Below are 24892 nucleotides of genomic sequence, written 5' to 3'. Positions count from 1 at the left end.
TAGATAATTTTTGTCTCTTTACCAAAATTTTTAATAATTTCAGCTGAAAAATACACTTTGACTTGAGTTCATACACTGCCAACAGAGTCCAGTGCTGATTTGTTGCTGGGATGTTTTGCAGCATTGAGGAAGCAATATTTGTGTTTGGTTTCTGGTGAGCCCTCTCTGCTGCAGAGCTGGTGCCCTGACAGTAATGGCACTTGGCACTTTTATTTGATGGGTGCTTTTAAAATAATTAAGAATACACCCACTTCTTTAGACAGGAATAAGCTCATTTATCCTGCACTCCAAGCCAAGTCTTTTGCTGTCAGCTTGTCTCTGAATCTGTGATTATTCACTTTTCTTCTCCACATGGTTTATTGGCTCAGGATCAGTATGACACCAGCCTAACCTACAGGCCCAGCTCACAGCAGGGTCAGGAGAAGCTGGGAGGTTTCCTCAATGCACTGAGACATCATCAGGGCTGGTTTGGATTTTGGTGGCTGATTTTTGGATGTTCTGAGCTGGGTGTTTCAGCAAAACCTGTGAAAATTTGAGAGTCATTACACTTTGTGCAAAACTGATCACTCTAGGCAAGAGTAGCCTGCATGTGTGTGATAAGCAGTAAATGTAATAATCACTGTGAGGTTTATTTGGTACTACAGCTTTTTTTTGTATTTTTAATATCCATGGTGTTTTTTGTAGACCGCGTCCCGATTTCTTTTACCGCTGCTTTCCAGATGGAGTAATGAACTCTGAAATGCACTGCACAGGTGATCCAGACCTGGTCTCTGAAGGCAGAAAAAGCTTTCCAAGCATCCACTCTTCCTGTAAGTTCACTTGAACACAGTGCCTCTTTTGTAAAAAGCTGTCCTTTCTGTGCTTTGGGGTTGGTCTTTTTCTTCTGGATCGTGAACTTGATTTTTGCTGGAGGAGTCTGAATTTCTGACTTACAGAAAGTCAGAAATTTCCTTCTGGAAATAAAATTGTGAGTCTGTGAATCGTCCTCATCTTGAGAACCACCTGAGATTATTCAGATCACAGCAGGACTGTCAGCAGAGTGAAGGATATTCAAGGTTCCAGAACACTGTGATTCTGAGGGGCATCTGTTCCCCAGTGCAGACCTCTGTCTGTATAGTAAATATTTATTTTGTTATATTCCAGTGAAGTAGCACAGTACAGTCACTCTTCTTTTGGCTTTGAGGTGGTCCTCAATCTTGGTCTCATGGTTTGATCAGGTACCCCCAGTTTGTGCTGCATCCTGCCCGTGTTTAGGTGGCTTTTTGAGAGTTAATCTACCTGATTTAATTAGTTTTACTAACTTAGGTGTTTGTAAAGGTTCCTTTCTCTCTTTTGAGAAGATGAGTTCTAGTATGTTTTATGCCATATCTGACAAAACTTCTTTTCATCTGTAAAATAGCCTGATTACTGTAAGCTTCTTTGGGTTTTTTTATTTGGCCAGTAATGTTTTTTACTTTCAGTTGTTCTAAGAGCTGCCAATTGAGAACCACTAAGTTGTATCTATGGAATTTTTTTGCAAGTGGTAACTTCAAATTGCCTAATTGTACAGAAGTATATATTGCAAACAACTTGGGTGATGAGATGAATGAAATTGTCAGCTGATTTTTCTCCTTCTTTCTTGTTTGAGTCAAATAAATAAGAGAGTATTAGATGTTTGTGGCTGTGTTATAAACTTTAGTTCCAAGCCAGCGGGGCAGCCACAGGAGGAGTCCTGGGGTTTTCCTCTTACCTGGCACTGGTTGTATAAGCTCTGAGTTATGTTGCTGAAGCTCACACCTAATTTATTGAAGCAGAATGATGTCCCAGAGTATTTAGATCAAAATTATGAGAGCAGCTTTCTCCATCACTGACATAAGATTAGTGTGGCTGAGTTGAGTGCATTTCCCACCACAAAGCCTTTTATTAAAATGCAATAAGAATGAAGAGATATTATATATTCAGTAATTTTTATCACTTGGTAAGTGTATGTTAGAGTTTAGAGGCAATTCTGCAGCTGCTTGAACTACTTAGCTGTTTGAAGCCTGATGTTATAATATCTAAGCCTCTGACAAGCTTTAAAAATCCATACATGTTTTACTCTCATAATGGAGAAGAAAAGCATTTAATTTGACAATCATACAATGCTAACCCTTCTTCTCTGCAGCAAAATTATTTCCGTAACCAAAATTGTCAGTTTTATCAAGAACAGTTTATAGTTATGATCACAAGTTTAGTTTTCGCTATTACTTCATTCCCAGTGGTATAAAGAATGGAAACCAAAAAAGTATTATGGGAAACACACCATTATTCTGCTCTCCTACACCTTTGAAGCAATGAGGATGTTTGGGATATAATAATTCATGTTTGCAAATTGTGATGTAGTTTTCCATTTTCTTAGCTCAAAGAAAACTCTTAGCTTTTCCTGTCTTCTTAACATGTGGCTATTTATGAACTTTCCTTCCATAATCTCAGTCCAACATTTTTCCTTGGCACCTTTCTCCCTTCCTTCAGCACAAGATTGTTACGAGGTAAAGTGAAGCAATTCCTCTCTTCAGATTTCTGTCATTCTTCACTGTTTGTTGTGAAATTCATGGAACAGCACCAAAAAGGGTTGTTTGTTTGTTATTTTTGTTTCTGTTAGTGTTTGGGGGATTGCTTTTTCTGTTTCATAACTGCAGAAATGTAAGTGGTGAGGATGAGGGTTGACATAAACTATAGTACCTCTCTTGGTATGATGGTTTTAAGTAGCCCACTACAGTTTGGTATTTCCTACTTCACTTGAACCCGTAGAGAAAATAAATCACAAGTAAAAGCTGCCAGGCAGCTCATAAAGAGGGGTTAGAAGCTTCAGTCAAGAGCCATTCTCATCTTCAAAACAGTTTTTCTTAAGGCATTTCTAGGATAGGCTGTCAATCACAAGCTTTGTTATACCAGGATCTAAAACTTCATCCATGCAAGACGAGGCCTTGAATGAGAAAATCTGTGGTGCTGTAAATGGGGAGCTGTGAGAGGGTAAAATGCAGGGATGTGTATCAAGAATGACAGCCCTGGCACTCCCAGATGGCCTGGCCTGACCTTGCTTACTCCATAAAAATGTTGTGGACAGCCTGTTGCCACTCTCAGAGCCAACTTGTGTCCTGAAGGAGAGTTCTTCTTTCTTGGAGCACTGATGATTTCCTTGGCTTCACTTCCCTGGGCCAAGGAGAGCATGGCATAAAAGAAGAAAAATGTGTGGAGCACAGAAAGGGACTTGCACATTCCACTGGATCAAAGAAATCTCTGGATCTTTTGGATTGTTTGGAGCCCATTTTGCTTCTTTTCCATTGTGCTGCCACTCTTGTGAGAGGGGATGGACCTTTGGCTCCATTTCTGCCTGTGTCCAATAGCTCAGAGGTGCTCCTGAGTGGCACAAATGTTGCTATTCTGACACCCAAAATATCTCTGAAATATACAGTTTTTTATTCCATATTTAACATTTCCATGGTTTTATAATCCATTGGCAGTTTAATGCTTATTTAAAGCCAGCACCTGTGATGGAGCCATGCAGCCTCTCTGTGTCCATACTTCATCAAAACAGTGATGTTTAAAGATCATAAATGCAGCATTTTTTCCTGCCTGTGTCCTGCCTGTGTGCCTTCTGAAGAGTTTTCTTGCAGAGAACCTTTGGGCAGCCTGCCCTGGAGAGGCCTCATGGCATCCCCACCTCTCCAGATGTTTTTTCCCTCATTGCAACAAGATGGAAACAGCAGCAGCAAGCTACAGATGAAAAATGAACAACCAAATGGATGGACATACAGACAGAATGATTGAGTGTATTGAATGAAACAAAGAGAACAAATGGTGCAGAAATCAGCAGAAAACCTTTTATTGGCAATGATTACCCAGCATGCCAGCTGATGAAAAATGTGAAGTATGGATAAAGAGAATTTAACTGAATGCAACACGTGCAAGAGGAAAATTAAGGTGAATGAACACAGAACAATTAATTGGACAAGCCATGTGCACAACTGGGAGCTGAAAAGATCACTGAATTTGTAGGCATGCATTGTACTAATGGGATGGATAGACATCTTTTTGTAATTGATTTCTTCCTTTTCATCTAATGCCTGATGTCATTTTGACATTTGTGTCAGGTTGACAAAATCCCTCCACAAACAAAATAGGAACTTACGAGTCCTGGAGTGTTATTTATCTGAAAATCAATTTACAATGCTTGTAAATCCAGGTTTGTATCCAGTGGAGCAATTCCGGGTAGGCTGAATAGGCAGTAATTAAAAATGGAAAAGAAATTAGTAGGGTTCATTTAATTAACAGTTCTTTGTTACTTTGAGTAGCTTTATACATTTGCCAGCTCAAGGAAGATTTCAGAATGTGTCAGTCTTTGTACAGGCTGCAAGAAGTGAACATTTCATTGGTACTTGTGTGGACAGGGAGGTCTGAGTCTATTTTGGTGACAAAATTTAGAATTTGTACTATTACCATGGGGTCATGAGAGACAATGCCACATTTCTAAATCCTGTGTTAGTCTTAAATTGCAGTTAGCTATAATTTGTTATAATTGCTATAATTGGGTAAATTTCTTTGTTTGGAGAATATATCTTAATTTTTTCAGGGAACATGTTCAGCCTGGAAGCCACCAGGGCTTTTTCATGCTCAAGGAAGGCTGATTCTGCTTGACCACATGTCAAGAACATGTTTAATTAAGGTGACAGGAATTCTGAGCCTGTTTTCCATATGAGAGCTCACATTTCTGAAAGCATCTAGGGTTCATGAGCTGCAGCTTAAAAATTGCTGCAATGCCCTGGGACCTCTAAAGAGTTCTCAGAGGAGAGCAGAAGAATATGAGCAGTAAATTTCCTATGATGTTGCCACGTCACCAGTTGGGTATTTGGAAGGAGGGGGGAAATAAAGGGGTAAATTCTCTTTTCACCTTATAGCCTGGTAATGGCACAAATATAAACTGTGCCATTACCAGGCTATAAAGTTTCCCCAAATTTTATGAGTTGGGTTTTGTCCATCTCTTTTTCCAGTTGCTGTCTGAAATGAATTTTGGTTTAAAATATGAATCCAGATCATCTTTCCAAGTTTTGGATACAGAGCTCTAAATCAAAGGAATAAAGAACTGATCCATTGCATTCTAACTGAATCCTTGACCCAGATTTCACCTGTAAAAATGAGGACAGGCCACCAGCAGCAAACAAAAGTGCTGCAAAAGTAGTATGTGTTTATGTTAAAGTGGATAATAAATGAGTCTTGATTTATTGCCAAAACCAGGACAACTTCATGGCTGCGTCTGAAATGTTTATGTTCATGTGTTGCTTATCAGAACAGTAAGCAGCAAATCAGCATCCCAGGCTGGTTTCAAATATTGTTCAGTAAAATGGGCTGTTTAGCTTAAAAGAAAAAATTAAATCCTAGACAGGGAGATGTCCCATATGCTGCTGTGATTGTAGCAATGGAGTCCTTGTACAAGCAAATATGGGTAAATAATAGTCACACAACACAATTTATTTAGAAACACCAAAAATCCTCTGTGAATTTAAAGCCAGATTCTTGACCCTGTTTGCTTTCTTAGAGGAAGTGATTAATTCTTCATGATATAACTCCCTTTAGGCTCTTATTCTGCTCACAACATTTGCAAGCAAATTGCAGTTGCCAGTTTTGGCTTCAGCTTTACTTAGTGACTATTTTTAAATGTGTTATTTCTGAATTGGCCAGAACTATTGAAGCTGTGTTTTTCAGCTGAGGAATTAGATTAGAGGAAGGTGCATGAAACTGGTTTTGGTACCTTTGTAGTGAAGCAAAAATAGTGGCTTGGTGAGAGGTTAATTCAAGCTCCTTGGAGCTTGTGCTGCTGAGTGTTGGTGGTCATGGGGAGATGGAGCCCATGGTGGTCACAATACCCACAAAGACATCCTGAAACTGAGGTGTCTGCTGGGAAAAAAAAAGAATAATCACTTGCTACTCTGGTTTATATCAACTTATAGCTGGATTCACAGAACTGTGAGGATAAAGGTGCCTCTGGAAATTGTGCAGTTCCAGCCACAACAAAGCAGGGTCAGGGTGAGAAGGCTCCAGAGGATGATTCCCACTTGAGTTTTGATTTAATGTGAAGATTCCACAACCTATCTCACAGGGAACCTAGTCCAGTGCCTGACCACTCAGTGAAAATGTTTATTATATTTAAATGCAATTTCCTGTGCTTCTGTTGGTGCCAGTTCACTTTGTACTGGCTGCCACCAGCAGAGCTGGGATGTTCTTCCCCCAGTCCAGGAATTTGCATTTCCCTCTGTTGGACTTCAGGAGATTCCTGCTGGATATTGATCCCTGAGAGAAAGATCCCATCAACTGATTGGAAGCAAACTTGCTAAAATTAACCATTTTAACACAGTGGTTGCAGAGATAATCGAACTTTCAATTTCATGTTGGATTGGATAGATTTAAGGGAATAAAATGAATTAAAAATTAACATATCCTGTGTAAAATTGCTGTATCAGCAGCAAAATAAATAAAACGCTCATGATTTTTATTTATCTATCTGCAATTAGTTACTTAAATTAGTTTGAAAAGTTGGCTTTTGGCTAAATTGTGTCCTTTTTTTAAAACAAAAATCTTTATTGAATCTAGAGATTCCTTTTTGCAAGGAAAAAACAGAGTTTTGAAGAAATAATTTTGTGGTAGCATCTCAATTTTATATTTACAGAATGAATGTTAACTCAGAGCTGTGCCAGAGCTTTCATTTCTCATGTGGGTGTTTTTGTTTTTCTTCTTTTTATTATATTGCTGAAAGAGGTTTGTAGAGATTACTGTTGAATATTGCTGAAGAAATCAGAGAATTCAATCAGGAATCTGAAATGAAGAATGCAATCAGAAACAGTGGGGACAATAGCAGTGACTTGTGTCGTCATGTTTTTTAATTACCTCCTTGATGAACAAAGGTGTCTTGATGTGTTGGAGAAAGTAATGGCCCTTTAGAAGTGAAGAAGAAAATTATTTCCTTTGCCTTTTGAGCTAGAGTTTACACTTAGAGACAAAATGGAAATACGGAAAAAGCTGAAGTTAAAAAAGTGAGCTGCAAGTGTGAGTAAATCTCTGATCTTCGCTCCAATAAACCAGTTTTCCCAGCAGCTGCTGCTGGTTATGGGTTATTAAATTGCTGTTTCTTGGTTATTATATCTGTTCAGTTTGCTTTCATCTGTGCAGGAAAGGAGCTTAATTACATTTCAATCTAATTCTTCCTTTCTTTTTACTTAACTTTAGGTTTTTGGGCACATTTTGTAAGCTAATATTAAGGTATTGGTCTCAGAGGCTGCAGAAGGTTTTGCTGTGCTGCTGTAGATTTCAGCTGTGTCTAAAGTAAAGAGCATTGTTCTTCTGCCTGACCTTTTCTCTTCAAAGTTCTCTGAGTCACAGCAGAGATCTAAAGATCAATTTCCATCTGTGAACTGTGGTGACAGCTCTTCTCTGGAGTGAAATGGGTCAGAAAGCACAAGTTTGATTTGAGATTGGAGGGCTGTGAACTCAGGGGGGACTGGCACTTCACTTTCTGGCCATCTCTGAGGAAGAAATCTCACTACAGTGCTGGCAAACATTGAGATTCCTTGAAAATGCCATTGCAGCACATAAATCAGAGTATGCAGGAGAGTGTTCTACCTGTATTAGAGCTACTTGGAAGGAAAGCCAAATATCCTGTGTCCATGGGGACTTTAAACTCCCCACTGAGCACTCACCTTTGTGAGCTGGGGTGGGCCTTTTCCACCCTAAAAGAATTAGTTGTGATCAATCTCCAAATCCTCCTTGCACACTCAGATCCCCTCTGAGCAGCAAAAGGGATAGACCTGACTCACACAAGATCATGTTCTTCTAATGCAAACAACCCTGAATCCAGAATAGTTTCATTAAAATCAGGAGTGCCAACTACAATTCTGCTATAAGCAAAAGAAAAATAACTCAATAAAACCCTTGAAATTGAATGATAAAGTTGAAATGCCAGGCAGCTTCCTTTAGAGGTGGCTGACTGATTTATCAAACAGAAGAAATCTCAGTCATAACATTTTCTGAAAACATTAATTTAGGTCTCTTGAAAGCAAGGGGATATTAAAAGGCTCTTGAGATAAAAGCTATGAGATAAATGCAGGAAATCAAGTACACTATTTATGCCAGAAAGAGAAAAAGAGCACCTGCAATAGCCTCATTTGGATTTTGCTAATGCTGTCAATTCCACATAGAAAAGATGAGTTATTAGGTAATTTATTTCCCCTTCCTTCTGCAGAACACTGAGCAAATAATGACATCAGTGCTTTCTCAAACAAAGCCTACATGACAATTATTTATGCAAAATGTTTTTAAAAGTAATACTGCTTTGTTGAAAACTACCGATTTGACTAGTGGAGTTTTTGGCTTTTTTTTTCTTGAGACTTTCAGTTTTCCTTTGTTTCAGCCTGGATTAAGACAATGGATTTGGAAATCTCTCAGTCTGGTTCCTACATTTTTCATAAGCAACTGGGAATTTTTGGGGAATGATTATGTTGAGGGTTTCTAACCATGTTGGAGAGCAATGCAAGTTGGATTTGTGGATGAAATAGCATGGGAAGTATTTTAAAAAAAAATCACTCACAGGGGAAGTGGGGGGAAGGAAAAAACCTCTGGATGATTTTACTGAGGGAATTAATCAGAAAATAGGAATCAGAATGATTGACCCAATGTTTAGGCTATCAGAGCATTTCCACAGACATTCCATAGACATCTAAATATTTAAAACATCACTTGCTTAGTCCTGCAAGAAGTTCTCTACCACATGATAAGCTATTTTATTCTTCATTTCATTAGCCTGTCTTTGCTGACCTCTTCACTCTGGGATCCACAGGACTCGTGGGAATGATTCAAAGCTGTGCCAGGGGTGGTTCACACTCAATATCAGAATAAAATAATTTCCATGGGGGTGGTCCAACACTGGAAGAGGCTTCCCAGAGAGCTGGGCAGTGTTTGCCAAGCCTGTCACTGTTTAAGAGGCATTTGGACACTGCTCTTAATAACTTGCTTTAGCTTTTGGTAATTTTTTTAAATTACAAAATAATTGACTAGAATAAATTAATTTTAAAATTAACATTAATTTCAATTGATTTTAAAATAATTGAATAAATATTTTTTTTTTAGCTTTTTTAGTTCTGCAGTGGTCAGGCAGCAGGAATAGATGATAATTGTTGGTCCCTTCCAACTGAAATATTCTTCTCTTTTCTGATCTATTCTCCATGTTCCCTGCTCTGTCTGCCTTCATTATTTGCTTGAAATCAGTAAGTTTGTGTGGATGAACACAGGAAGATCCTGTCTGAACAAATTGAATGACTAGTTGATGTAAATAACAAAACAGTCAATAGGCAATGTTTAAAAGATATTCATGCTGTCAAGCAGTAGGATATGATATCAATTTCTGGTATTTATGGCAAGGAGGCTGGAATCTCAATGAAAAATATCACTTTATGCAGAAATTCCTTTTGTAGCAGGGCTGGTGATGGGTAGGAGTTAAATATGAGGAGCAGGAGAATAATTTGGGTGTGAATATCCATGGATCTGGCCGTGATTCTATCTATTGTTCTATGGTATTTCTGGGAAATGAGATTTTACCTCTAACAGCTGTAATCCTGATATCTGGTTCACAGACCAGCGCTGCATTTATTTGGGTGTGTCCCATTCCCCCCAGCTGGACTCTGCTGATTTGGGCTGAAAGCATTCTCAGGTTAGGTTTCCATCTAGTTCCCCTCCTCAGTTTTGGGAGAAAAAGAGAGAAATCTTATGGTTTTTTGCTTCTCTGGGCCAATTATGAATTCTGTGACAGCAGCCTGGGTGTGGATTTTCTTCTTAGCCAGGTAAAGACTCTACAGCAACTCTCAGAACATCCCAGCCCTTTGCTGGTGACTGGCTGGTTGTAAATATTTTATTGTTTTTGTCTCTTCACAATTGACTGCTCCACTCAGTGTTTGTCACTGTATATCATCAGAGATATTAAAGCTGATTATGCCATTGATGCTCTACACTTGCCTGATGAAGCACTAATTAAATTAACCCAGCATTTGTGGTGTTTCTTGCTGTGCCACTACAAAGGAAAAAGGTGTCTGGGAAACATGATGTCATTAAAATTAAAGGACAGGTGGCTCCTCCTCCCCTTTTCCACTAAATAATTACAATTAGTCAGTTGTAAGAATGACAATATTTTTACATGTTAAAAGACATCCATTTCTTTGAAAAATTAAAGTGATTTATGTGCTTCAGAGTGGAGAAATTATTGAATTTCAATAGAAATGTTTGCTATTCTGTGATAATTTTTATAAAATATTACCTCAGTACTTGTAATTATAGTTGGGTATCTAAATTTGAACTTTTAATTATCTTTAGCTAGCAATTTCATGGAGGATAATCATATTTCCTTCACTTGAAAATGAACATTTTAAGTAACAAATGAGCTACAAGCCACAGGTTTTTGGCAGTAATTGCTGCTACTCCCCTATTTTCAGGATAAATCTCTTAATTAACAGCTGTATGGCACTGTCTCACTGAAACATTTCATCCTTTTATAAAAGAATCCAGGGAAATATGAAAAGGATTTCTTAGATATGCAATAAAAATAAAATCCTGTGGAGTTTATTGGCTTCTTAATTCAAACTCTGAGTACACTCAGGAATGGTTCTGTTTAATGTTTCTGCCTCTTCTCTGACATAATTACCTGAGAATACTCAACAGCAAGGACTGTTGGAATTCATGAGGGGCTGGGGAAATGAACTCCTTAATGTTCAGTTTTCCAGCCTTTAATTATAAATCAACTCTTTCGAGCCTGTTTGAGGTTCAGATTGTGTGTATGCCTCAAAAAGATATTTTTTTTTTCTGAATTAAAAAAAAAGGTGATTTTTTTTAATACAGGAATCCTGGAGGTGTGGAGCAGTGGTTCCTCACTGGGACTTATCCTACCTGGCCAACATTTTTATGAATTTGTTTTACACAAAGGATGTAGGGGCACTGTGGGGTTTGATGGGAAGGGACCTTAAAGATCATCCAGTTCCACTTCTGCCATGTGCAGGGACACCTCCCACTAGACCAGGTTGCCCTAGAGCCTTCTCTTCTCCATGCTGAACAATTCAGTTATTTACAACTTTGAAAAGTTATATTTTCTCCCTTTTCTTTGTTGTTTAAAGGTATTAATGCCAAATCTACTGTGTACTCCAGAACAGACAGCAACTCTAGTTTTGCTCTCTTCACTAGCAAACTTCATTCCAGATTGAATTGGGAATGAAGATGCCCAATTTTCCAGTCCCTGATTTTCCAAAGAGAGTTTTTGGCAAGTTTGGAGCCCATTGAATTCAGTGACAGCACAATTCTGCTGTGCAGCCACTTTTTCCTTGGTGTCCTGGTCCATTTGAAAGTGGGGTGAAAAAGGCTCACAGTCATTTGCCTTCTCCCTGTCCAATTCTACTTCTCTCCATAAAACCCAAATTAAAAGTTCCTCTTGCAGATGGTGGCTAGATCAGGCTGCATTGCTTTGCGGTGTTGCAGGAATAAATAACATTTTCCTATTCTTGCTGTGTGTCACACCATGAGGAGAGAAGCAGTGATTTTCTGTATAACCCGTCCTGCTCAGGCTGGGCACAGCCCTGGGGTTTCCATAGTTCCTATTTGAAGTATTTAGGGGATTATTTGCAGCACTAGAACTGGTATATTCCAGTAAACTCCTTGACACTGCTGACCATGAGTTTGACAGAAGCATTCTGATCTTCCACTGTCAAACAGTTCTATGCATGGAGAAACTCTTCAGCCTTTCTTCTAACTGTATTTTACATGCTAGTCTGTATGCTTGGGCCAAATAGATTTTAAATTATGTTTAAATTTCTTATTTATTATTAGTAGTATTATTATTATTACTGAATGAGTGATGGAAATACTTGGCATGACAAGAGGTTGAGCAGGATGTGATCATTACTCAGGATGTTACTAATAATGTAATTACAGAAAAACAGGAAAGCAAGAAGTTACCCTGATCCGTTGGTTGCAATTTGATATCTCCCAGTGGTGACCTGGAAAAGAAAATATTGCACTTGGTAGGGATTATTTGTTGTTAAATATCTCATAAATGCCCCCATGCCATAATTTTATTAGAGCTGAAGAGGCAGTGATGTAAGGCTTGTGCCTATGCTGTGCTTAAAAAGAGAAATTATTAAAAGTAATTCCAGGATCTGAGCTGGTTTAATCTTCTCTTTACTATGTTCTCAGAGAAGTGGGATTTTTTTCAAGGTTTCTACCCACACAGAAATAGAAAAGTAGGCTGTGGAACAGGTTGTTTTTAGGACTTTTGTAAAAGGTGTTATGAACTGAACAAATCAAAACTTCTCATTTTTTGGTGGCAATGAGATGCATCCTGAGGCCACTTAAGGAATTTCAGGTGAGATGAGGTATCTGGAAAGGTACATAAAAAATACATGTCACCAAAAAAATTCATAAGAATTCACTGTGACAGTGGTGCAAAAACAATCTAATGACTAATGCTCTTGCTTTTCAGATAATATAAGTCTATTTTTGTTCTAACATGTCTCTGTCTCCAGCATCTCTTTTTTGTTTCCCAAGTCCCTGCATACATTTGTATTTTGTGATGTGCTTTTCATGTTGCTGCTGCTGAACTGTCTTTCTCTGTGAAAAGAAATTAATAAAGCTAAGCCAAAGGGGAGGTGATTGACTGTCCCAGTTGGAAAAAAAGAATTTAAAAATACTTTGTGAGGATAAGCTCATAACATTCTTTGGGAATTGTACTTCTATAAAATGCTCTTTGAATTGAATTTCAGCATTAAAATTTATGCACACATTTGGTATCATACTTTTTCCTTCAAGAAAGATAAATATTTCAGTCTTTGAACAGTGTGAAACTGAAAACGTTCAGCAGTAGCCCTAGCTGCTGGAATTCCTCAGTAGGCTGCTGAGCAATTCCAGTGATGAATAGTCTGTGTTTGCACTTGGGAAATGCGCAGTAATCACCGCAAAAATAAAGCATTGCAGGCAAAGGGATGGATCATTTTATCTGATCCTTTAAAAGGCCATTCAGATGGTTGTTTTGTAATTTGGTGGCATTTAAGTAAGTTGAGGGGTTTTCTTTAGTTCAAAAACTGCTTAATGTAAAAAAGTCATTTATTGTGTGCTTAGCAAAGCATCTGTTAAAACTTGAGAGGCTGAAAATCCTCCTGGGGTAGTTTAAATTTCAGAAAAACACTCACAAAAGCAATTACATTTTTAAATGAATAATTTATTTGGGGTGCTTTAGATCAGATTCTTGTTTACAGTTTCTCACCTTCTGCATTTCAGCTTGGTAATTGGTTTGGTCTGTACAGGCAGGTTTTTCAGCTCACCTGAATTCCCTGTCTGGAGGGAATCAGGTGTCAGGATGGGATCTGTGCTATCTCCAGATGCTGTCATCCTCCTTACTCCTTCTGAACTCATTTTTTGAAAAAAGAACATCATAGAAACAAACTTAACAATTGAATCTGTTGTATTTTTATTTATTCAAATAATGATAATGCATTTTAAAGAATTTTAACAAGCCATGACAGAACCTGTGGCTTTTCTCATGACAGTTTTTCCTGAGTTCAGCAATTTGTGGCATCAAGATTTTGATTTGAGTTAGCTACGAAAATTGGTAAAAATATCTCATTTCCTCATTCCTTTCTCCTCTTACAACATTTAAAATCAATAATTTTTTGTGTCTGGAATTTGTATCAACATGTTTCTTGTGTTACCGTTATTTTAAATTAATTCAGACTGATTTTCTTCTGTTCATTTACATCAATGTCTCCAAAAAGGGCTGGTTGGTATTTTATATTGCTTTTCCCTTCTTTGTATAAAAAGAGTTTGATTTATTTTCTGGAGGAAGGCAGCTTAGAAGTGATTTTGTATTGCTCTGCTGAATCTTTGGGATCTGTCTTCCTAATAACTTTTACTAGGACAGTAGGCAGGGTGTGACCCTTCAGGGCATGTGTGTGTTTGCATTTCCTTCATGCTGCAGTGATGTATGGACTCCAGCTAGTGCAGGAAAAAGTGCTCAAATATATTCTACTGATGGACCAATTCTTCAGTGTAAATATCACCTTTAGGCCCAGGATTCTTGAACAGCAAATTGGTTTTCTTTATGTTCTTGAGTGACATTTTCAAAACAGAGCCATCAGGCAAAGCTGCCCACATGGGGTGCACAGCAATTGAGCTGTCTTGAATTCTGCAGTTACTTCTATAATGGATATCCCACATCCCAGAGCATTTTGCTGTTAATTCTGTGGTTTTTGCTGCTGACTCTGCACGCACTGGGACTGTTGGGTCAAGCAGCTCTTTCTGGATTTGCACACTCCAGGGTAAGGGAAGTCAGTCTGAAATTCTGCCGTGTAAGTGTAAGGCTTCTTTGCACAATGGTAGTTCTACAGCCATGATATTAGTTTTATAAATATTAATATATTATTAGAGTATATTAGATATAGTACATTAGATATAGATATAGTATATAGTATATTAGAGATATATATATAGAGATAGATATATATTTAGAGAGAGTATATTAGAGTATATTAGATATATTTCTTTATATTAGATATATTTCTTTTCCCTTTTATATTAGACATGGGTTCCCCTAGAGGAATATTTGTGACTCTCTTCTTTCTGCCTTTTAGTTAGAGGAACACATCCACCACCTAAGGCAAGATCAGCCTTTGTGTTTATTACAAATATAGATCCCGCTGAACTTCCATGTTCTTCCATGAGCACCTCCTTCTGGAAATCTGGCAGACCCTGAAAAGAACCCCAAAAATTTGGGGGAAATAGTATTTTTAAAATATTACCAGATTCTCTCTGAAGTCCTTTTAGCTAAATCTGCTGCTGCTGTGTACCACGCTGACAATTGCTGGTTAAATTGCCTGGTAAATGGTACTAGTCCTAAATATGAGTCTGTGTGAACTGAGCACCTACTTTGTAGTTTGGGCAATATTCCTTTAAGCCCTTTAAATTGCTGGGCATTGCAGATTGCCTGAAAATGAAACCACAAAGAAATTGATTCTTCTGCCTGGGAACGCTGCCTTCAGATTTCAGTTCACCTAAAAAATAATAACCTGAGGTGAAAAATAGAAAAATGAATACAAAAATACTTTTGGAGAGGGAAAGTTTTTGCTTCAGGATTGCATTTGATGTTGCATATCGGAGACAGATTTTATTTTGATTGCTCCATTTACTCATCTGGAAGATGAAATGATGCAAAGAAGTCCTTTCCTTGTCCAGTGTCTCTCTGGAAGGTGTAAAAGCTGCAACAGCAAAGAAGTTCAGAGCAGAAGTTTGGTGCCTGAGTTCTCTTGTCACTGCCACTTGTGCACGTTCTATAGAAACTGGGTAATGGAACCTAAAAATCTCATTTAAATGTAATTCAATTACAGTGCAAACTGTCTGAATCCTTTTCTGCTTTGAACCTCAACATTTTAGAATAGGTCTAAAAGTGGGAAAGATTTGCTGAAGGTTGAAGCATGAAAAAGCTTTTGTGGCTCAAGTTAAAAATTTGCTTAAATGTTTAATTTAGTGTCAGAGGAAAAAGGTAAATTGCTGAAGGAAGAAAAAATTTAAATTTCCATGGGATAGGTGAATGTCTAGAGGCAACACAGTGTTTGCAGACATGTCAGATTATGTGAAAGCTGAGTGTATATATTAGAAAAAAATCTCATTGCTTCTGAGTGTTCCCTTTTCTGCTTGCTTGTATGGCTCCATAGGTAACACCACTGCTGTGGAGAATACATGTAAGTCATGGATCTTGTTGGAGAATGTCTTTTCTCATTCACTTTCTCAAAAATGTGATTTTTTCAAAGTTTGCCAAGATCATGACTGCTTTAATAAAAATAAATTAAAAAAACCAAACAAAAAAACAACCAAGCAACCAAAGCAACACTAATTACAGTTCCCTGCAGTGATGTGCTTTGCTTTTTCAGTTGCATTTTCAGGCCTTGGCTTCACCACGTTCTACCTGGCTGGAAAGCTGCACTGCTTCACGGAGAGCGGCCGGGGGAAGAGCTGGAGGCTCTGTGCAGCCATCCTGCCCCTCTACTGTGCCATGATGATCGCCCTGTCACGGATGTGTGACTACAAACACCACTGGCAAGGTCAGGCATGCACATGCCCCATTTTCCTACTCTTTTTTTTCTGAGTTAGCCGTGGATTTCTGTTGTAATGCGACACGAAATGAGCGACACTCACGCTTTGAGATGGGTAAGGTAAAAAAGGGGTAGTTTATTTCTGAACTCTGATATTTGTAAGTGATTATGCATTGGAGGATGAAATTGCTACTTTTTTAACTACACTGGTCAAACTAACAGTTTATCAATTCTCTTTTCTTCTAGAAAGGAATGCAAACCAATTATTTATATCAAAAGTGCTTGAGAAACTCTATTACAAAAATGTAAACATCAGAAGGTTTAGAAGAACTTTAGAATAACAGGGCGACATATTTCTTTGATTTTTTCTGTTTCAGTACATGGTGAGTTAAAACACCATGCTGTGCTATAGATTTTCCTTGCTCCTGGATTGATGCTGGGGCTTCCCAGCAAGGCTGGATTAGCTAGCACTGACCTTCAGAGCTTCAGGCCTCTGCCACAGCATCCTCTCCTCCCTCACAGCAGGAGTGCAACACTCATCAGGTCACGGCATCTGTCACTGTTGTCTCAGAGTCCTCCAAAGTTCTGTAACTGATGTGGAAGGTTGTGCTATTTATCAATTACACACTCATGTGACAATTCAGAAAACCCTGCCATCAATTATTTCTTTACCCATTTCTTGACCTTCTTTATGGCCACCTTTGTAGCTTCTTTGCTTTTAGTCATTCTTATGCTGAGTAAACCAGCCTGTAATTACTTTTTCCCTATTTGCCCCTGTATTCCTATAAGAAATACCATGCATGGTATTTCTGCTGCTGTTATGTAGATCACCTTGGCTTTCTGTGGTATTGCTAGGACTGCACTGCTGGCCTTGCAAATTGAACTCCCCTGAAGGTCCTGAGTGCTCCTTTCAATTACCTGAAATTTCGGTTCCATACTGGTTCCATGCTGTTTGCTGTTTTCCAGCACTGTGGTGGGTTGACCCTGGCTGGACGCCAGGTCTGTCACTCCCCTCCTCAGCTGGAATGATGAGAGAAAATGCAATGAAAGTTCATGAGTCGAGATAAGTTGGGGAGAGATCACTCTGTAGTTGCTGTCAAGGTGCCTGGAGCAGCTCCTGCCCCTCCTTCCTCACTGACCTGGGTGTCAGCAGGGCTGTTTCTCTCACATCTTCTCACTCCTCTTTCCAGCTGCTATTTCAGTTGTCCAGATTTTTTTTTCCACTGTTTAAAATCTGTTATCCCAGAGGTGCTCCTACATCCCTGCTGTGCCCAGCCTTGGCCAGTGGCAGACCCATCCTGGAGCTGCCTGGGGCTGGCTCTGTTGCACATGGAGAAGATTCTCACAGAAGCCACCCCTGCAACTCCCTCTGCTACCAAAACCTGGCCCCAAATCCCAGCACAAAGACACAGCATTCTCTTGGTTCCTCATATAATTTCAATTAATTTCTGCATTGCTCTGTCCCCCCGAGCACCTTCTCATCTCACCCAGCAGCAGAACCAATCTCAGCCACGCTTTCCCTCACCCTGCTGTGCTCCTGCAGCTGCTTCATCACCAGCCATTAGCCTTGACACGTTCTCTGAGGAGCCTCCTGCTTTCCAGCAGAGCCTTGTCTTATTTCAGGACCCATTTGTCCTTTTCTCAGTGACCCTGGGGCTGGGGAGAGCCTCCAGCACAAACCTGCTGAGCACGAGCTGCTGCTTCACCAGGCTGGCAGGAGGCACACAAAACACTTGGCCTGAGATCCCTGTTAGAGAGAAAAGGAGGAATGGGAAGAAATGTGGAGGGTACAGGTTTGGAACAGGTGTTTGCAGTGTGAACTGTGCCTTGCCAGAATTATTGATGGGCTGAAAGGTGAGCAGGTGATGTTGATGTGCTCTGTGCATGGTGGAGGAACACTGCACCCAGGGTTGGGACTCAGCTCATCACAGCTGCTCCTGTTCTGCCTTTGAATTTTAAGGAGATGGAGCTGCAAACTTGTGGGAATAAATTACACAGGACTCCATTTTCTTCATGGTGGAAAAAGGCCCATTCTGTATTCACATAATCATTTTTATGCAGATTTACACACTTTGTGTGGGACTCTAATTGGTTAGGAGTTTTCTTGCCAATTACCTTTATTGGTTAGTAACAAGTTGTTATTCTGTATTGTTTGGTCACTCAAACTCTCAGTGTCTACAGTTGGTTGTGAAAGATAATTTTCATTTTTCTCTCAACTGTGTAAAAACAGTTTATGCAGGTGCAAGTTATCTGAGAATTGCACCCAACACAGGTTTATAGAAAATTAATCTTGTCACAATAACTAAGTTTTTTACAAGTTGATTGATGCTGTACAGTGAAAATTCTTGCCCTCAGTACCTTTAATACCATTATAGTTTGGTAGAGCCAGGCTGATTAAATCAGTCAGCTTCTAGTGTGGGTAGGATAAGTTACTGTCTGCACACAATCACCTTTTAAATTCCTGTTTGAGGCCCTGTTACATTAATTTGTGATAGATTCATTTTGTCCTTTTGTGTGGAGGAAGAGAACATAGGATTAGAAGGCATCTCCTGGATCATTCCATGTAGTCCTGTTCCTCAAATGTGACTTACAGTCACATTTCCTAAATTTATCCCCCTCACTATTAAATTTTTCAGGTTTTCTTGCTCCAGCCATTCCTGATAAAAGGCATCTCACTTCTCTAATGATTACAAACCATCTATTATGCATTGAAAATTGAACTACATGGCCTTTGTTATAATAAAAATCACAATGCCAAGCCAGGGTATTTAATCTGTACTTAAGGACTTTAGACAAAAATAATTTGTATTGATTTACCCTTCTTTGCCAGTAAACTAAATGATTCACCATTTTAATTACAGTTTGGGTTTTTTGAAATTAAAAGAATGGAAACACAGGTACACACAGATGATGTGGGGCTGAATCAGTCTTGTTAAAATAAAATGTGTTGTCAGGTCATTTTAACCAGTTCCTTCTGCCTCACTTCATCATTCTTCATATTAAATCTGAGGCTTTCACAGAGTGTGTACATCCACTGAAATTTTTCTCTTGTTGATTGTAAATGAAACACAAGATGAGGTGAATATTTTAGTGAGGTGAGTATTTTCTGCTTATTTTAATAATCAGAAACAGAAGGAATCCTCTATAGAAAATTTTAAATTGCCTAAGTGTGAGAGCTGCAAATATATCATACAGTAGCATTACTTACCTTTCTTTATTTTCTGATAGGAATATGGGATAGTAAAAAACATCAAAGAAAGATATTCAAGAGGTGTTAAATCAGTTAACAGGCATGGTTAGTCTTTGATCTTTCAGATGCTTTTGGTAAGAATTCATCCAGTTTGAGATTGTTCTTGGCAGTCTGCTTTTTTAAGTGAAAAAGGGTGATCTTCACCCCTGGGTGAAGATCCATGGGCTGCCCATCCACAAGTGGTCAGCTGTGATCTGGAACATCAGGAGTGTTTGATGCCTCATGGAGGCCATTCTATTCCCAGTGTTCATCTCCCAAAACTGAGCCATCTACAGTTTGGGTGTTCAAAATATTGCACAAGTCCCCAAGAATGGATTTTGTGTGTCCAGTGTGATTGTGGTATTTGGTTCCAAATTCTTTGGGAAAATTCAAAATCCACAATTTCTGTGTTAAACACTTTCACATCCACCAAATGTCTTTTATTTGCAGTTTTCACTCCTGTCTGCCCTTCCCCTTGTAATGTGCTTCTGGTTTTGTTGTTTTTTTTCCTGCAGATGCTTTCGTTGGAGGGGTGATTGGCCTCATTTTTGCTTATATTTGCTACAGACAGCACTACCCTCCTTTGGGCAATACAGCCTGTCACAAATCTTATGTCAGCCTGCTGGATCAGAACTCAGTGAAGAAAGAAGAGAGACCCACAGCAGACAATGCCACTGGGCTGCCTCTGGAGGGAATCACTGAAGGTCCCGTATGACTTTGAGAAATGTGCAGAATGAACTTTTAGCCTTCTCACATTTCCTCCAAACTGGTCTCTTAACAGTGGTTCTTAATGTACATTTTTTCCTTTTGTTTCTTTCCTTTTTATAAAGGGAATTTAAATATTTTATTTTTAATGCCATGGCACCATCATAGTTTTAAAGCTAAATTTTCAGTTCTTACTGACTTGCTGAATTATCTGTTTTCAGTCTACTGCAAGCAGGCAGAACTACTCAAGGGAAGGGGAAAGCACAGTATTTAAAAGAATCTCGTGTGGAGAATGGTTAAGAGAGTAATTTTGAGATCTGGTTGAGCCTATACTAGATCTGGAAACAGATTTTCTGAAGTACTGAGCATCTTCTACAAAGTTCTGGTCATCTTCAGCACTCATTGATTTCGATGGGTGGCAAGTACACAGAGCACTTTTCATTAGGTGTTCAACATCTGTAATTTGATAATTTAGGGCATCATCCTTACGTTTATCTTGCTGCCTTCTGGCATTAACAAAAATCTCCACATGCTGGTGGAACTTTGTATTAATTATCAAGTTTTGCCAAGGTTTTCTGAGCTACTAATGACCAAGAAGTTGAAAGGTGTGGCTGGTGAAGTGCTTGTGAGAGCCAAGCCTCGTGCATTAGTAGTTCCACAGGATGATTCTCACCTTCAAGAAGCTCCATGTTGTTAAAATTGCCAACTAAAAACAACATACAGGATGGATTAGAAACTTGGTATTGACCATCAGCAATTTTTGAGAACTCTTGCAGTGTTTACCATCAAAACAAATTTGAAAGAAAAGAACACCCATTGCATTTAACGAGCTGAAGTCTTTCAAACAGGTGTTTAAAACCCCCTAAAGCTGGGAGGACAAAGAAACACAAAGTTTTCTGTGGATCTCGTTGTGCCATGTTCATTCTTGTGTAGTGACTCACTGCAGCATTGGTGACCTGAGGAAATGCAAAGATTCTCATTTGTGACTTTGGGCACACAACCCCAAATGCGTGTGGTGGTTTCCAGCACTGTAACATTCCCAGAGGAAGGCTGGAGACAGTTTTCCACCAATCCCATCCCACATTTTCAGCCCACCATGCTCTTGGGCATGGTGTTTGCTAAGGTTGGTACCTGAATTGGAGCTCAAACCACTGTTGGTCTGGGGAAGTTTAACAAGTGTGTGACTGAAGTTAATTTATTCTCAGTAGGATTCTGTTTGTTAGGAATGCACTATGCAGTATACATCCCATTCCTGTGAGGTGATGTACCTTTGGATGGCAGAATGTCAGATTCCAGGTTTTTTCTCCTTAGGTATCCTGTGAAAAATGCAGGCAAAATATTCCAGACCACACCCTGGCATTTGAACATTTCTTGGCGCAATCAAGATAATGTTGATCAACGACCACAATTACGGTGCTTCAGACTGGAGGAGACTGCTGCCATGATTATAATTTCTGTGTTCCTGTTGGAATATGCATCAGCCTCGTAGACATTTTGTGATTCAAACAGCTCAATGTCTTTATGTAAGGCTTGCCATTTATTTTCCTCAAAGCAAAGCTTTGTAGATTTATATTTTTTTTTTTGAGAAGAGCTGCTTCCTGATTGGCAACACTTGAATTTTTATAAAAAGCAAGTAAATTAGGGTCCCCTTAAAAATAAACCTAATAACTGTGTACAAGAGGATGCAACCTTGCTGTGTATAAATTTATATGATGTTTGGAAATGGCTATAAATAGGAAGTGACATTAAGGAACAGAAGGTAACAGGAGTGAACCTGGGAGGTTCTGTAGAAATCAGAAAAAAGCAAAGCTGGTACATTTTAACTAAGCCAGAGGGAGGATGCTTCACTTACAGAATTCTGAGCTCTACAGCAGAGACAGTTGAATTTAGCTGTGGTTTTCCTGGTGAATATACAGTAATTCACAATACCAGCATCAGCAAAGCAAAATTACTTGGCATTTGCACTGCATTTGACAGAACACTCCTGTGGTATGGTTGAGATCTTATTCTAGAAATCCACAGAGTTCAATGGAGGTTTAATCTTACTATGAAGTTTTTAAACCACCCTACAGAACTCTGTAACAAATATAGTTTTGTATTACTTCATGTGGGAGGATTACTGAGAGCCCCAGAGCCAGGGTGAGGCTTAGCCATCAGCTCTTTCTTTCAGCAGGAACCCTAGTCTTCCAGGTTATATGCAAATGTTAAAGAAAGAATAAATCTTCAGTCAAAATTAGAAGTTTAATACTGATGCATAGAACATTTTGCATGTTTTTATATAGATCTGGCTTATTCTCAGAATGGAGTGGGGCCTTCTAACTGTGCTGTACACATTCTCAATATTTTAATGGCTTTGGATACAGACAGGCTGTCTTTGGGAGGAGGAAAATCTCTTCCAGCCCTCAAGTGAGTAGTGGCTGCTAAAGGATTGGAACATGAAGTGTAATACAGCATAAAACCTGAAATTGCAGGAGTAATTGGTGATCTCAGAAAAGCAGTAAAAAGTAACACATTTTAATGGGAATAATTCAATTGAGAGTCATAAAGGAGACAATGTAAAAGGTTTGATTAAAATGTAATTAAATTGTGAAAGACTTAATGGAATGAAACTTGTGGAGGGATCTGTGGGTGCCACAATCAGCAGTGCAAAGTCAGCATAGGGAAGGCATTTTTGTGGATCAATGTATTTTACTCTCATGCTTTCTCAATGTGAAGGAAATGTAATGTTGTAATGCACCAATAAAACAACACATGAATGTGGGTTTGTACATCTGTGTGTTATCATTTTTTTTGAGAAGAATATAATTTAGCAAGTTATTGTCATTAATAACCCATGTAGAGCATCACACAAAAAAAAAACAGCCCTAAAGAAACAATGTTACTGATAAAAAGTCATTACTGATGATGTTAAAATGGAACAGCCTCCCTCCTTTAACCAAAGTAATGTTATTCAGCTTTCCTCCAGGCAAAGGTACAGTGTAAGACTGCAAGGCTGAAATTCTGCAATTGTTACCCAGCTAAACCCAACAGATCCCATCCCCTGGTCCCATTCCATATCCCAAATAACCCTGCAAGTGCCATTTAATAACAAATGTGGTCAGGCTAGAACAGGAGGACAATATTGAATCAAACACAGCAGGGATATCCTGAAACCACGAGACTGGCAACCAGCAAAATGTCCCCACAGTGACTGCAAATCTCAGGCTCTGGGTTAGGAATAGAGGATTTGTGCTGATTCATTCAGATTTTTTTGCTTTTTCTAATTTGTCCCTCTGTTTTTTTTCCCTGTGCGTAGAAAAAAAATTATTTTTATTTAATGTGAAAACAGAACCTCATTTTCCTTTCCATCCATAGCCAAAAGTACTTTGCTGTGGATTGGGGTGAAAAAAAACCCCCAAACCTAAGAAAAAGCCATATTTTTGTTTTGTGGTACTAAAATTCTAATGACTTTGGGAGAATTTCTCTGGATCACTGAGCACATCACATCCTGTAGGTGGAATAAAGCCTTTACATGGGTTTTTTGTCTTAAAATTGCTAAGCAAGATCATGTTGTTGGACAGTTAGGAGTAGCACCCACAGGCATTATCTGAAATCAAATTTCTTATTACTCTTACCCATCTTTACAAGATAAATTGTCTCACCTGCTATCCCAGAGTACACTCCACACTCATCTGATTAGCAGAATGCCTACATTGCTGTCCTAAGAGGCTAAAACTAAATTAGAAGTTTCCACTGGGATGCATCCAGTTTAATTCAGTTTATTATACAGAGAGCTCCTGTTCTACAGGAACTTGGTCTAAACAGAGAAAAAACATCGTCGTTTTGCCATTAAATTAAAATTTGCTCATATATACATATATATATAAAACACATATCATATATAAAATCAAAATTACAAGGCTGGATAGGTAACTCCAAATGCACTGAATTAACTGAGATTCTTTTTGCAGATGCTACAGGATTTTTGTTGAAACTTGTAGAAATAAAAACATATATTAAATATAAAATCAAAATGACAAGACTGGATAGGTAACTCCGAATGCACTGAATTAACTGAGATTCTTTTTGCAGATGCTACAGGATTTTTGTTGAAACTTGCAGAATTAACAACAAAAAAAGAAAAAGCATTCAAACTGGTCCAAACTTTGAACCCAGATAACTGTAATAAAAACATCTGAGCTGCAACAGATGTATGCTGAATTTACAGAAGTGAAGATCTGCCCATTATTATTTTCTGAAAAAAAAAAAAAACTTTCCAAAGGGAAAAGCCAGAGGCATTTGGGATAACCCACATTACATAATCTGAGTAGTAAGGTAGGAATGGGGTGTGAAATAGAAAATCCTCCCTCAGTGCTTTGGCTGGGTGAAAACAGCAGAGAGATGCATTCAGCCAGTTCAGGAGGACTGCAGAAAGTCAAGCATGAAACACAATTGAAGCAGCTCCAGGAACCTTAAACCTTTGGACTGAGTCTCTCTGTTAGTTTGCCAAAAAAGCTCTTAATTTCACTGGCAGATTTGCAGCAGCCCAGCATTATTGTACCAGATTTTAACGTGGTCTGAAACAAGTTTATTTCTAGGAGTAGATGGGGCACAAGGACACTCTGGTTTTTATAACAGTGATTATCTCTGGCTTGCTTTTATTTGGCCTCTTGTTCACAGATGTAATTGTGCTTTTTAATTCCAACCCACAGCACTGTGCCCTCTGAGCTCCTTTGGGTCCCTGGCTCTTTCCATCTGCAGAGCAGCTTCTCTCCTGGTGATGAGAAGGGGAAGAGAATTGATGGTGACATGTACACACCTTCTGGATGGTGTCTGTCTGCCTTCCTTTTCATCT

At 38.8% G+C, this 24892-nt stretch overlaps 1 protein-coding gene across 2 annotated transcripts in view; it reads left to right on the top strand.

Moving 5' to 3' along the window:
* The window catches only part of PLPP4 (phospholipid phosphatase 4), a 46363-nt gene extending 23537 nt beyond the window's left edge, over positions 1-22826 (top strand). Inside the window, exons 5-8 of one of the 2 annotated variants that reach the window (XM_054276701.1) lie at positions 685-809; positions 15963-16133; positions 19869-20057; positions 21370-22826. In XM_054276701.1, the coding sequence (XP_054132676.1) occupies positions 685-809; positions 15963-16133; positions 19869-20057; positions 21370-21380 (496 nt within the window). In that variant the 3' untranslated portion in view covers positions 21381-22826. Of the gene's footprint in view, positions 1-684; positions 810-15962; positions 16134-19868; positions 20058-21369 lie in introns of those variants that run through there. The other variant, XM_054276702.1, reaches the window with a different exon arrangement.
* The last annotated feature ends 2066 nt before the right edge of the window (positions 22827-24892 follow it).

Source organism: Melozone crissalis, unplaced genomic scaffold (assembly GCF_028551555.1).
Source record: "Melozone crissalis strain CALT ecotype California unplaced genomic scaffold, PUWL_Pcris_2 ptg000019l_1, whole genome shotgun sequence".
Lineage (NCBI taxonomy): Eukaryota > Metazoa > Chordata > Aves > Passeriformes > Passerellidae > Melozone > Melozone crissalis.
Note: the sequence above shows the minus strand (reverse complement) of the source record. Positions and strands in the feature narration are given on the sequence as shown.